General features: G+C 36.8%; 1 protein-coding gene across 1 annotated transcript in view; it reads right to left on the bottom strand.

The window, feature by feature from the left end:
- Positions 1-15,071, bottom strand: part of LOC103029429 (thyrotropin-releasing hormone-degrading ectoenzyme) — a 473,221-nt gene that overhangs the window by 108,860 nt on the left and 349,290 nt on the right. Inside the window, exon 10 of the mRNA XM_022671576.2 lies at positions 8,424-8,611. Within this exon, the coding sequence (XP_022527297.2) occupies positions 8,424-8,611 (188 nt within the window). The remainder of the gene's footprint in view (positions 1-8,423; positions 8,612-15,071) is intronic.

Raw genomic sequence — 15,071 nt, 5'->3', positions numbered from 1 at the left:
GTCTACTCTAATCTCATCTACTGTAATTGACTCTAATCTAATCTAATCTAGTCTACTCTAATCTCATCTACTGTAATCGACTCTTATCTAATCTAGTCTACTCTAATTTCATCTACTCTAATCTAGTCTTCTCTAGTCTCATCTGCTCTAACATACTCTAATCTAATGTAGTCTACTCTAATCTAATCTAGTCTTCTCTAATCTCATCTACTTTATTCTACTCTAATATAATCTATTTTTTTCTAATCTCATCTACTCTAATCTAACCTAGCCGACTCTAATCAACTCAAATCTAATCTAGTCTACTCTAATCTCATCTACTCTAATCTAACCTAGCCGACTCTAATCAACTCAAATCTAATCTAGTCTACTCTAATCTCATCTACTCTAATCTAACCTAGCCGACTCTAATCAACTCAAATCTAATCTAGTCTATGTTAGTCTCATCTACTCTAATCTAATGTACTCTAATATCATCCACTCTAATCAACTTTAATTTACTCTAATCTAATCTAGTCTACCCTAATCTATTCTAGTGTACTCTAATCTCATATACTCTAATCTACTCTAATGTAATCTAATCTAATCTATTCTATTCAATTATATTATACTCTACTCTAATGTACTTTATTCTAATCTAATTTAGTCTAATCTCCATTCTACTCTAATGTAATAGAATATATCCTAATCTAATCTAATATATTCTAATTGAATCTACTCTACTCTAATCTAATATAAGCAAATCTACTCATATCTAATATATTCTAAATAATTTACTCGAATGTAATATAATCTAATCTACTCTAATGTGATGTATTCTAATGTAATGTAATATAATATAATATACTCTAATGTGATGTATTCTAATCTAATGTAATATAATCTATGTTAATGTGATGTAATCTAATCTAGTAATATAATTTAATGTAACGGAGAGTAATCTGTGTGTGAAAGTTGTTCAGAGCTGTGTGGTCAGTGCTGCTGCAGCTGTGTGAGGGTGTGTATGAGGGGGCAGTGTGTGTGTGTGTGTGTGTGTGTGGAGCTGAAGCGTTGAGTGAGTGGGTTGAGTGTGAGAGCTGAGCGGCTCGGTGTCGGAGTTCTGACAGATCTGTAGTGAAACTGTTCATTACTGAACAGAAAGCAGCTATCGTCTGATTCTCATAATCACAGCCTTCATCTCCCCTCACACCCCCTCTTCATCGATCAACACTGTAACACTGTGCCAGAGCGTGTGTGTGCGTGTGTGTGTTTGAGTGAAAGTGTGTGTGTGAGTAAGTGAAAGTGTGTGTGTGCTGGTCAGTGTAAGCGACCCCTTCTTTAACCTGCCTTCAGGGATCAGACGCTACCCTTTCCCTCCCACTGTCTCTCCTTCACTTCTCTCTTAACCTCTCTTAACCTCCCTCTCTTTCGCTTTTGTCTTTCTAACAAATAAAAGCTGCACCAGAAGGAACTGTGGAACTGACTTGCTTTTCAGTGGAAAGATAAAAGTTATCAGGAACAATATATAACTATAAATGTAGACAGATGTGGGTAATATTTAACCTGGAGTTGTAGAGGTTCCTAATGGAGTAGTGCTGACTGCACAGCCAATAGCATCTCAGACATTTTCAATTAGGGTTAGATCTGCCGATGTGGCTGCTATGATATAGTATCTGTGTATACAGTGGTATGAAAAAGTTTGGGCACCCCTGATACTTTTTATGATTTCCCTTTATAAATCATTGGTTGTTCGAATCAGCAATTTCAGTTAAATATATCATATAGCAGAAGAACACAGTGATATTTGAGAAGTCAAATGAAGTTTATAGGATTTACAGAAAGTGTGCAATAATTCTTTAAACAAAATTAGGCAGGTGCATAAATTTGTGCACCCCAACATAAAAGATACATCAATATTTAGTAGATCCTCCTTTTGCAGAAATAACAGCCTCTAAATTCTTCCTACAGCTTCCAATGAGAGTCTGGCTTCTGGTTGAAGGTATTTTGGATCATTCTTTTTTACAAAACATCTCCAGTTCAGTCAGGTTTGGGTTTGATGGTTTCTGAAAATGAACAGTTGGCTTTAAATCACACCACATATTATCAACAACATTCAGGTCTGGGGACTGAGATGATCATTCCAGAATGTTGTACTTGTTCCTCTGCATGAATGCTTTAGTAGATTTTGAGCAGTAAGTGTTTAGTGTTTAGGGTCGTTGTCTTGTTGAAGGATCCAGCCCCGGGGCTTTAACTTCAACTTTCTCACTGATTCTTAAACATTGTTCTCATAACTCTTCTGATATTGACTGAAATCCATGTGACCCTCAACTTTAACAAGATTCCCAGTACCTGCTCTGATCACACAGCCCCACAGCATGATGAACCACCACCAAATTTTACTGTGGGGAGCTTTAAGTGGTTGTCTTGAAATGCTGTGTTATTTTTCTGTCATGTATACCGCCCTCCAAATAACTCAATATTAGTTTCATCATTTCACACAGCACCTTATTCCAAAATAAAGCTGGCTTGTTCAAATGTGTTTTATCTTTAGCATACCTCAAGCGACTCTGTTTGTGGCGTGTGCTCAACAAATGGCTTCTTCTGCATTTCTCTCCCACACAGCCTCTCCTTCTGCAAAGTGTGCTGAATAGTTGAATGATGCACAGTGGCTCCATCTGCAGTAAGATGATGTTGTATGTGTTTGAAGCTGGTCTGTGAGTTGAGTATGACTGTTCTCACCATCCTTCTCCTCTGCTTATCTGAGATTTTTCTTGTTCTGCCATTTCAGGCCTTAACTAGAACTGTGTCTGTGCTCTTCCATTTCATTCTTACAATGTTCCACACAGTGGAAACTGAAAGCTGAAATCTCTGAGATTTTAGCTTTTTATATTCTTCCTCTAATCCATGATGTTAAATATCTTTTTTTTCAGGTCATTTGCGAGTTTTGTTTTGAGGCTCCCATGTTGACACTCTTCAGAGAAGACACAAAGAGGAGAAAAACTTTCAATTAGCCACTTTAACCCTTTTCCATAATTAGATTTATCTGTGGATGTAGGTCAAGGGTCAAAGAGCTTATGAAACAAATGTTGTGTTTTAATAATTTGTGCTGAATATATTAAAATCAATAAAAGACAAGGGTGCCCAAATTTATGCACCTGCCTATTTTTGTTAATTATATTGCACATTTTCTGTAAATCCTGATTTTATTTGACCAAATATTTATAAAGGAAAATCATGAAAATAATACAGGGGTTGGACGATGAAACACCTGGTTTTAGGCCACAATAATTTATTGTGGTGACGGACAGTTCTGGTGGAAACAGGAGAGTTGAGGTGCACATTGAATTCTGCCGTGATTTGGGCAGCCGTGGTTTTATGTTTTTTGGATACAATCCGGGTTAGCACCCGAACATCCCTTTCAGACAGCTTCCTCTTACAGCGTCCACAGTTAATCCTGTTGGATGTGGTTGGTCCTTCTTGGTGGTATGCTGACATTACCCTGGATACCGTAGCTCTTAACATCACAAAGACTTGCTGTCTTGGTCACAGATGCACCAGCAAGACGTGCACCAACAATTTGTCCTCTTTTGAACTCTAATATGTCACCCATAATGTTGTGTGCATTGCAATATTTGGAGTAGAACCACTCCAATATTTGGAGTGAATAGAATGATCACACTCTGCTCTTACTGGTGCAATATGCAATTAATAAAGATTGGCCACCGGGCTGCCTTAATTTAGCCATTAAACCTCCAACACAGGTGACAGGTGTTTCAGTTTCATTGTCCAACCCCTGTATATATATTAAGACAGTACTCCAGCAGGCTGGAAGGTGTTTTAACCTTTTAAACCACTTTTAAACAGCTCGAACATTTTCTTGCTGACACATCCAACCCCCTAACACTGTCAGCTTTCAACAGGACAGCACTCTTCCACAATATCCCACCTATTCGTCAGCATTAGCATTTGCAGGCTGTTGTGTGTTAGCAGCAGCATTTAGATCTAAATAAGAAAAGGAGGCTTTCTGAGAGTGCCCGGACGCCGCGCTGAATTATTCATGCTTGTTAATGAGTGCTAACACTAATCTGTCTGCTGATGGCAGCCCCATTTCTCCTCTGCAAAATGACGCCGCCTGCCAGGGGGCGCCGGAGGTGAGGGGTCAGCGCAGGTCACATAAATAATAAACACTGAGTCTAATTGATGGTGGGCTGTGCGTGGAGGGTAGATGTAAGTTCTGGCTGGTTGGACAGAATGCGTGTTCTTCATGTTTTACTGTGGTTAGAGTGATACTCCACTGACCAGCAGCAAATGTTGTATATACGTTGTTTATAAACCCATGGAATCCATGGAAACCATGGAAACCCTATGGAACCAAGCCTGCCGAGCAGTCTGGTGAGGTTTCAAAGGATTGGCTTCCATGGAAAGTCTAAACTGAATCTGGAAATTCCATTAACAACCAAAAAAGCATGGGATTTCTATTTCTAAATCCAACTTTACCTCAATATATTCTGGCTAGGCAAGACTATGACCCACCCAGCATATCCAATTCAGTTTCCTCTGTTACTTTAACAATTTTACAAATCCTGCCCTATCTGGTCTAAATATGTCTACTGAAATATGTCAAAACCTGTGTCTATAGTCTATAGTAACATATTCTCTCCAAACTCAACAGTAACCCAACAATATCCGTTCCAACTTAACCATAGCCCAATAAATTATGACTAAACTAATTTGAATTCCAAATAAATGCTGCCCAAACTTGCTGTAACCCAAACTATTTTCCCATACTTCACTGTTATCCAACACATTCTGTCCAATTTCCACTGTTACCCAACAAATTCTGTCCAATCTCCACTGTTACCCAAAACATTATGTAAAATTTCCACTGTTACCCAAACACCAAATACTGCCCAACTTGATAGTTAACAAATGTATTTTGTCAAGATTTGATTGTAACCTAATAACTGATGTCTGAACTTAAATGTAGCCTGAACTAGACTGTAGTCCAACAAACTCTAAAGGCTAAACTCAACAGTAACACAACAAATTCTGTCCAAACTTGGATATTACCTCACAAATACTGGCCAAACTCAACTGTAACCCAAATCATTCTGATTACTCTTTACTGCTGCCCAACTAACTCAAACTCAACTGTATCACAACAAATACTGGCCAAACCCAACTGTAACCCAACACATTCTGTTTAAACTCCACAGCAACAAATGGTGCCCAAACTCCAATATAATAAAAAAAATACTGTCCAACATAAACTCTTCCCCAACAAATACTTTCCAGTCACCATTGTAATCCATCACATTCAACCTGTTACATTTTGTTCAAAACATTTTCAAATTATTAAACTGTAGTCCACGACTATAACGAATTCCTTTGTCCTGTTACAACACACTGACTTATTCTATTTTTTTTTTTAATTGTGAAAACCACACTTCAAGCTGTACTACAAACTATCAGAGCAGCTGATGGAGGTTCTTGCTGAGGTTGAACAGAGGTTACGGGTTCAGCCATTTCATTTCCTAAGGCTCTCTCTACATAACTGTCCATTCCTTGTACTTCATTCCCTGATTTGTCTGTGCTTCCCTTTTTCATTATTTCTTGACCCCTCCATTTCTTTATCAGCGGGACTATCTCTCCCTCTTTCAAATGGTTTTAGATCAAAGTCCGCCCTCTGACAGACTGCACTCTCTCACAGAGCCACATCGCCCCCTTTTAAACGGCTGAAAACAGAGATAAGGGTCAGCCGTGGCCATTAAACACAGTCCTATTGCGCTAAATTTTTCTCAATTGCACGGATCACAGATTCAATTTTGCTTAAGGCCATAAGATTGCACCATTCGGTGCTCTGCCAGCTCATGCACAGCCCATTCTGTAAACCCTTATATGGCTGGACTTATTATTGCTGTTTTCCTCTAGTAATAAAAAGGTAATTACATGTTTTAATTACATATTAAATCATATAATCACATTTTTATCCAGAATATATTAGTTATCAGCAGACATTGTTTGATTATGTAAATTTGACCGTAACCCAAATATAATAATAGTGGTTATTCAATACATTTTGTCTGAAACAGAAAAAAACACTTATGTTCAAACCTGACTGTAGCCCAACAAAATCCCTCCCAACTCAACTGTAGCAAAAAAAATTATGTCCACTCTTGACAGTAACTTAACCAAATATGTCCTGTAACCTCAACTGTAACTCAACAAAATTAATCCAAAGTCAACTGTCTCAACCAAATTTGTCCAAAATTAACTGTAAACCAACAAATTATCTCCAAATATGACTAAAGCCCAACACATTCTGTCCAAAATCAACTGTAACTCAACACAATTTGTACAACTTCAACTGTAGCCCAAAAACATATCTCTAAATATGACTGAACCCCAACAAACACTGTCCAAAGTCAGGTTTAACACAACAAAATTTGTCCAACATCAACTGTAACCCAACAAATTATCTCCAGATATGAGTGAAACCCAACGGACCTGGTCCAAAGTCAAGTGTAACTCAACCAAATGTGTCCAAAGTCAACTGTAACCCAGTGAATTATCTCCAAATATGACTGAAACCCAACAGACTTTGTCCAAACTCAACTGTAACTGTAAGTCAACGATAAAATTGTTCCAAACCAAATTTAGCCAAATAGATTTTGTCCAAAGTCGACCTGCAATGAAACAAATTCTGTCCACTCAGCTTTGACCCAAATCATTTTGTCTAAACTTTAATCCAACATAAACTGTAACCCAACATATTATCTCCAAATATGACTGAAACCCAACAGACTTTGTCCAAAGTCAAGTGTAACTCAACCAAATATCTTCAAAGTCAACTGTAACCCAACAAATTATCTCAAAATATGACTGAAACCAAACAGTTTGTCCAAAGTCAAGCCTAACACAACCAAATGTGTCCAAAGTCAACTGTAACTCAGCAAATTATTTCCAAATATGACTAAAAAACAATGGACTTTATCCAAAGTCAACTGTAACTCAACAAAATTAGTCAAACATCAACTGTAACCCAACATATTATCTCCAAATATAACTGAAACCCAACAGACTTTGTACAAACTCAACTGTAACTATAAGACAACTATAAAATAGTTCCAAACCAAATTTAGCCAAATATATTTTGTCCAAAGTCGACCTGCAATGCAACAAATTCTGTCCACTCAGCTTTGACCCAAATCATTTTGTGTAAACTTTAATCCAACATTAACTGTAACCCAACATATTATTTCCAAATATGACTGAAACCCAACAGACTTTGTCCAAACTCAATTGTAACTGTAAGTCAACTGTAAAATTGTTCCAACCCAAATTTAGCCCAATAGATTTTGTTCAAAGTTGACTGCAACGAAACAAATTCTGTCCACTCAGCTTTAACCCAAATCATTTTGTCTAAACTTTAATCCAACATAAACTATAACCCAACAAATTATCTCCAAATATGACTGAAACCCAACAGACTTTGTCCAAAGTCAAGTGTAACTCAACCAAATGTGTCCAAAGTCAACTGTAACCCAACATATTATCTCCAAATATGACTGAAACACAACAGACTTTGTTGAAAGTCAATTATAACTTAACAAAATTAGTCAAACATCAACTGTAACCCAACATATTATCTCCAAATATGACTGAAACCCTACAGACTTTGACCAAAGTCAAGAGTAACTGAACCAAATGTGTCCAACGTCAACTGTATCCCAACATATTATCTCAAAATATGACTGAAACCCAACAGACTTTAAACAAACTCAACTGTAACTGTAAGTCAAATGTAAAATTGTTGCAACCCAAATTAAGCCCAATAGATTTTGTCCAAAGTTGACTGCAATGAAACAAATTCTGTCCACTCAGCATTAACCCAAATCATTTTGTTCAAACTTTAATCAAATTTTTTCTTTTAAGTCATCCAAAAACCTTGATTCCATCCTAAATAGTTCTATTCTAACTTGTCTGTAACCCTAAAATTAGCTCCACAAATGTTGTCCAAGCTCTACTACAACAAACCAAAATCTATTCCAAGTTAAATCTGAACAAAAAATGGTGCTCTAAAGGTGGAGGTGTCAACAAAATGTCCTCATAATAAAGTATCCCCTCTTAATAGCCTCCAGACAGTAATGTTGTCTGAATTTAACCTGCAGATCCTGTACTTTCTACACAATATCTCCACCTGTGTGAATGAGCTTTAAGTGGAAGATAATTAACATCTAACTAGAGCATCCTTTTGTCATCTCTGGTAATAACTGGGACGTCTGAAGGTTAACCCAAGCAGTCCAGCCGCCTCCGCACATTCAGAAAACCCACTTCAGGCCAAAGTTTTGACTGCCGCACACAGAGAATAAAACGAAGCAAATGTCAGTGGCTTTTCTGAAAGCCTGAGACGTAATATTAAGGTTTGACGCTCTCTACAGTACCTTTTGTTGAAAAGGTCAGGGTCGCGCAGCTTGGCCTCGATGTCATAGACAAAGTGCTCCTGGGTGATGGTGACAGTGTTGCCCAAGCTGTCGTTCTTACTGATGGTGACTACAGGGTAGCCCATCTGCAGCGTCCAGCGGTCCATCACCTCCTTTATGTTGATGTCCTTCCCTTCCCTCTGCATAGCCTGAAACACACAGCAACACACACAGTTGGAAAATGGAATTAATGCACTGGATCAAGTTAATTTTTTTTAGACATTTTAGTTTGGTCCGAACCAAAATAGCAAGTGTGAGAGATGCTACAAACCACAGTTCAACTGAGAACCACTGTCTATGTTGTTTTTAATGTGAAACGCTTTTCTAGATACTTCAGATCACTTACAGGACGTTGAGGCAAGCTTTCATCACCCACTAAACATCAGGAAAAGAAGAAGAAAAAAGTGGTGTTGTGCCAGAATCTGACCTCTAGCACACTGTAAACCCATACGCTGTTCGAACTCAAATGATTGAAGTCTGTTTTACATAAAAAATTGGATATTTCTAAACAATACTCAACTATTTTGATTTAGTTGAACATTTCTGGGCATATATACTGTACTATTCAACCTGAGATCTTTGAGTTGAACCAACTTATTATAACTGAGTTTAGTCTGTTGCCATTAACAGCTTCTTTTCCATTGGCTTCTGTCTGTTCCCGGGGCTACCTTACACATAAATCAACTTTCCCTTTAGTTGTAATAACTTTTTTTTTTTTTTTTAATTTATGCTAACTCAAGTTTTTATTATCCATTACTTAAAAAAATGAGCAAACCGGCTGCTTTAAAAAAGTTAAGTAAACTCAACTTATCCGGTCTTACAGTATAACACGAATAAAAAAGTTAAATCAACTTCCCCTTTAGTTGTAATAACTTGATGTTCTAAGTTTTGCTAACTTAAGTTTTCATTATCCATTACTCAACTTTTTTAGTTTAGTAAATTCAAGTTATCCGGGCTTACAGTGCAGTGTGGGTAGAGCAGATTACACAGGTGATTCTGTATCTACTGTAACTGTAGATTAACCCTTATTTATATGCAGAAATCAAATGAATCCAATGATAATCTGTTACACTAATTGTACTGTTTGATTCACCTGCACTCGAACCTGAACTGAAAAAAAAAAATGGTTTTACAAACCAATGAGTGTGAAGTATAGGGAGACTCCACCCACAAAGGGGATGATGACATGGTGCAGTATAGTTATTTAGTGTGCTCAGTCTATAAACTGTAGTGTGAAACAAAAAGGAGCCAGGAGCTTTGTCTCCTGTAATGTCTGCCATAAAAAGCTTTCATGTTTGATAAGGAACATTACTAAAAAAGCATAACTGTAATTGTAGTAGAAAATATAAAAAAAAATATTTAAGTAAATCTGCTAATGTCAAAATATAATGAATAAAATAAAAAAAATGTCTCTTTTCTGAATTTCATTTTAAAATCAGTATTTTTCTGAATACAATTCAAACACTTCATGTCCTCCAAAACTTTAGCTTCTTTTGTTTGTCTAGTTTTTACATATTTTTTCAAAAAACAGAATTTGGCTTGATTTCTGTTAGTGATCTGGAATTATACATTTCAAACCCTCACATTTTCCGAATGTAAATAAGTTATTTCACTGCAGAAAAAATGGTTTTGTATCACCTACACCGGTAGCCTGTATATGGACAAGGCATGTTAAAGGGTTAAGCATTAGTGGCTTGTTTCAGATCATGCCACAATCAGACTTTGACTTGGCCACTCCAAAACATTCATTTTGTTCTTTTTTTCAAGTCATTCAGAGGTGGACTTATTTGTGTGCCTTGGATCATTGTCCTGTTGCAGAACCCAAGTACACCTGAGCTTGAGGTCACAAAAAGATGAAAGGACATTCTCCTTCAGGATTTTCTGATTGAGAGCAGAAACATAGTTTCCATCAATTACAGCAAGTTGTCCAGGTGCTAAAGCAACATAGATGCCCAAAAAACACCATACCACCACCATGTTTTACATTCAGTATGAAGTTCTTTTTCTGAAATTATCAGCAAAAAAAGTGTCAGCAGTCTTTTTTCCTTTGAAACTCTCCCATGGATACCACTTTTACCCAGTCTGTTTCCTATTATTAAATCATGACCACTGACCTTAACTGAGATCAGTGTCACCTGCAGTTCTTTAGATCTTGTTCTGTGCTCTTTTGAGGCCTCCTGGATGAGTTGTCCATACCCGTTTGGAATATTTTTCCGTAGGCCAGCCACTCCTGGGGAGGTTCACCAGTGTTCCAAAAAGCCTTCGAAATTACTTTTATAAATTTCTGTAGATCATTCTGTAGATGTGTTGCTTTTTGAGACGTTTCATCCTGCTTTATAACCAATATACCAATATACTGTATTTAGTAGAAGATCTGCTCTTCAGTATCAACAACACTATCCTTTCGACCTCTTTTGTTTCTTCCAAAATCAATTCTATTAATAGGAGTTTACGCTGCTTTTGAGTAACGGTTTCTATTGTTCATAGAATAATTTTTACTATATTTCAGAAAATGTTACTGAGGTTATTCAGGATATTGGATGATCATTATCAATCAATCAACCTTTATTTTAAACTCAGAAGTACATTGAGGGTGACCCTCATTTTCAATGTAGCCGAGCAAATACAATAGTGATTGAAAAAGCAAAATTAAAAGCAAATATTTAATATTTATGAAACAGAAGAATAAAACTGAAACTAAAAAATAAAACTATTTAGTAATAAGAATAAAATAAAAAAATAAAAAATAAAAAATAAAAAATATATAATAACAGTATTACTGATAAAACATAATTAAAAAAAAATAATAAATATTAAAATAAAAATAATTATAAGAAAGTAAATACAAAAACAAAAATAATAAAATAAGTAAAATAAATAAATATATAAATAAATAAATTATATAAAATAAATAAAAGGAATATAAATATATATATATAAAAAAATAAGAGAACTAAAACATGAAGTAAAATAAATAATTAAGATTGAGTAAAACAGGTTCAGGCTGTCTGAAGGTGGTTAGATATTAAAAGTTTAAAATGATTGAGTGACACCAGTGTTTCCTGTAGTGAGTTCCAGCTCGCCGGTGCACTGTAGCTAAAAGCAGATTTTCCCAGTTCAGTAAAAACTCTCGGTACCTGGCAGCTGATCCAACCACTGGAGCGAGTCTGATAATTACTGTTATTAAAATTTATCAATGAAGTGATGTATTCTGGCATATGATCGGAGAGTGTTTTATAAATTAAAATTAACCAGTGCATTTCCCTTCGTGCAGCTAATGGAGGCCAACCAACTTTTCTGTACAGATCACAGTGATGAGTTCTATAAGGGTCTCCAGTGATGAACCTTAGAGCAGAGTGATATACTGGATCCAATAATTTGAGGGAACTGGCGGAGGCATATTTATAAATGACATCACCATAGTCTAGAACAGATAAAAGGGTTGCCTCAACAATTGTTTTCCTAGCGTGCATGGAGAAACAAGCTTTATTTCTATATAAATAACCAAGCTTCTGTCTACATTTACTGACTAGTTTATTAATGTGAGGTTTAAAAGTGAGTTTCTCATCCAGCCATATGCCGAGATATTTATATTCTGTAACTCTTTCAATGGTGGATCCTGCCAGGGTAGTAAAATGTACACAATTAACATCACTATTAAGAGATCTGGAAAACAGCATTAACTTAGTTTTCTTAGCATTTAAAACTAGTTTGTGATTATTTTATCATCCTACCTTATCCCAGCTCTTACTTTACTTTATCCAAATGAATTGGATAGAGCTTCATCATGGCAGAGAACACATTTCCACTTCTCAACAGCTCGATCCTGGGGGTTTATAACCCTCTAGCCCACAACTTGTTCTAGGCATGGCGCCAAATAGTTCACAATTGGGTTTTTCAATTAAAGGGTATTTTATTGGCAATACATCTTAAAGTATATACATTTGTTGTGAAAGGTGTGCACAAATATTTTGTCAGCATATATTGCAGTGCATGTTCTCCTAAAACTGCTGCAACAAAGCAATCAAGACCTAAATCCCAGGAGGATTAAAGTTGAAATAGAGCTTTTATAAATTTGTTAAAAGTACAGAAGACGCCTTCTGAGACTAGCTAATGTGCTAACGTGTTTTTGAGCATGTTAGCGATAATTGCTATTGTCGTGGAGATTAGCGAAGACGTCATTCATCTGAATCCTCACGTGAATTAAGACTCCAAAGTGCGTTAAACTGAAATGTGCGTACATATTCTGCATTCAGGAAGAGAGAGGATACTTGATCTTAGATCAGAGATGCTAAATTGAGAGATTACACAGCAGCGATACCAACGACAATGATGACAAAGAAACTCGCAACATCTGACAATACGAGAATAACGGAGAACAACAGCCCGTCTCTTCCTCCTCCGCTGATATTACTTTCAGCTTTCATGTCAATAATGATTTGTTTGTTTAATCAAAAGACTCTTGTAATGTGGCGAAGGCTCTGGCACGCTGCCCAATCTCATCATGAAAAAGACATCTTTGATGTGATAGATGGCGGGCGGAGGCTTGTTTAGACAAAAAACAAATAAATAAAAAAATGAAGACGACTGTCTTATTGATTTCAGTCTTCCTACCAATATAAAAGCTGATATAGCTGAGAAACCCCTCCCTGGTGGATACACCTTGGTTTCACTGTTAAATACAAATTTGAGGAACAGATTGCATTAGCCATCCACTAGAACAGGGCTATTAAAATTTCTAAATTAAGAGCTAAATCTAGTTCGAGAAAGGTTCCTCCTCTCTCTCACCAACAAAGGTTGCTAGGAACCTGGGTGTTCTGGCTGATGACCAGTTCTCCTTCACGCACCATGTGGCCTCAATCCTGCCGCTTTGCGCTTTATAACATCAGAAAAAATTTATCGTTTCTGACGCAACAGGCCACCCAACTCCTGGTACAAGCAGTGGTCATCTCACGACTCGACTACTGCAATGCCCTGCTAACTGGCCTCCCAGCCTGTGTAGTAAAACCACTCCAAATGATCCAGAATGCAGCAGCACGTCTGATCTTCAACCAGCCAAAACGGGCACATGTCCCCCACTGCTCACTGAGCTCCATTGGCTACCAGTTGCTGCTCGCATCAAATTCAAAGCTCTTAAAATCGCCTACAAGGAGATGACAGAACAGCTCCTTCCTACCTGCACTGATCACTCCTGAAGGCTTACGCTACCTCCCGGCCGCTGCGCTCCTCCAATGAACGTCTCCTCGCTTTACCAAACAAACATTCACACAAAGTAATCCAGACTGTTCTCATACAGAGTTCCCCAATGGTGAAACAAACTAGCTTCCACTACCAGATCAGGAGAATCTCTCGCTATCTTTAATAAACTCCTGAAGACAGAGCTCTTCAAAGAGCACTTACTCTCCTAACACCTCGATCTAACTAACTACTTCTAACCTCATTTCCTTCTTCCCCTCCTTCACTCCTCTATTCTATTATTTTCCTTTGACCTCTTTTAAGCCCTATCTAAAGATGTTTTTACCTTTAACTTCTATTACTTTTGTACTTTACTATTGTAAGTCGCTTTGGACAAAAGCGTCTACCAAATGTAATGTAATGTAAGTCTAGTGACCTGGACATTTTTCACATTTTCTCCATTACCATGTTTCACTTTGGGAGTGGTGTGTTCACGATGATGAGCAGTGTAACTTTTCTGCCACACAAAGCACTTATCACTTCACAGAATTTATCAACCAATATTCTTCACTGCAGGTTAAAGACCAATTTATCAATTTATTTGATTAATGCCACAATGAGTAACTAAGGGGGGCGAGTCTTAGAGAGTTTACAGCACCTATGTTTCAATATAAATATCCATGTTTGATGGCAAATGAAAATGAAGCGATATATATATATATATATCACAATTTTGATATTTTGTCCCAACCCTAGTATAAATCCCACAGTATTGAGCTGTGAAGCAGTGGAACTGTGTTCCCTGGAAAGATGGAGCTCCATCCAATACTTTTGTTTGGGATAAGTTGGGAAGTTAAAGTGGGGAATGAGGTGGGAGATGGTTACCATCCAACATCCTGACCTCACTAATGCTCTTGTTCAAATCCTCACAGAAATAATCCAGTAATAATTCAGTAGATAAACCCTTTTTGAAAAAAAGGAAGAAAAAACACAAAACAAGGTTTATTTTAACTTCTAAAATGAATTTCTTTCCTGAGTCAGTTCTGTGAATCCAGGCCCCGGGGTGATTCTCCTCGGATGATCAACAGAGATAGAAACGGATAAAGGGATTCTCACCTCTCCTTGCAGAAGGTCGGAGAGCTCTAAAATAAAATGACAAAGTCTGATCTCTGGCACGGTCTGACTTCTAAAACTTCTAAAAAAGTAATCAAACTGAAGTGAAAAGTGGTACATCAAATTTTGAATATTTTAAGAAGTATTACTTCATCAGAGGCACATTAAAGTCACAATTTAGCAAAAATGAAAAAAAAATAATAAAACCAACCTTTTGACCATTTAAAACCTCACCATTTAAAAAGCAGTCAAGTTTGGTTTTAAAGTAAAGCTATATATACAGCTCTGGAAAAAAATAAGAAACCACTTCAGTTTCTGAAT

The sequence above is a fragment of the Astyanax mexicanus genome, chromosome 2 (genome assembly GCF_023375975.1).
Source record: "Astyanax mexicanus isolate ESR-SI-001 chromosome 2, AstMex3_surface, whole genome shotgun sequence".
In the NCBI taxonomy this organism is placed as follows: Eukaryota; Metazoa; Chordata; class Actinopteri; order Characiformes; family Acestrorhamphidae; genus Astyanax; species Astyanax mexicanus.
This window is presented reverse-complemented; position numbering and strand designations above follow the sequence as displayed.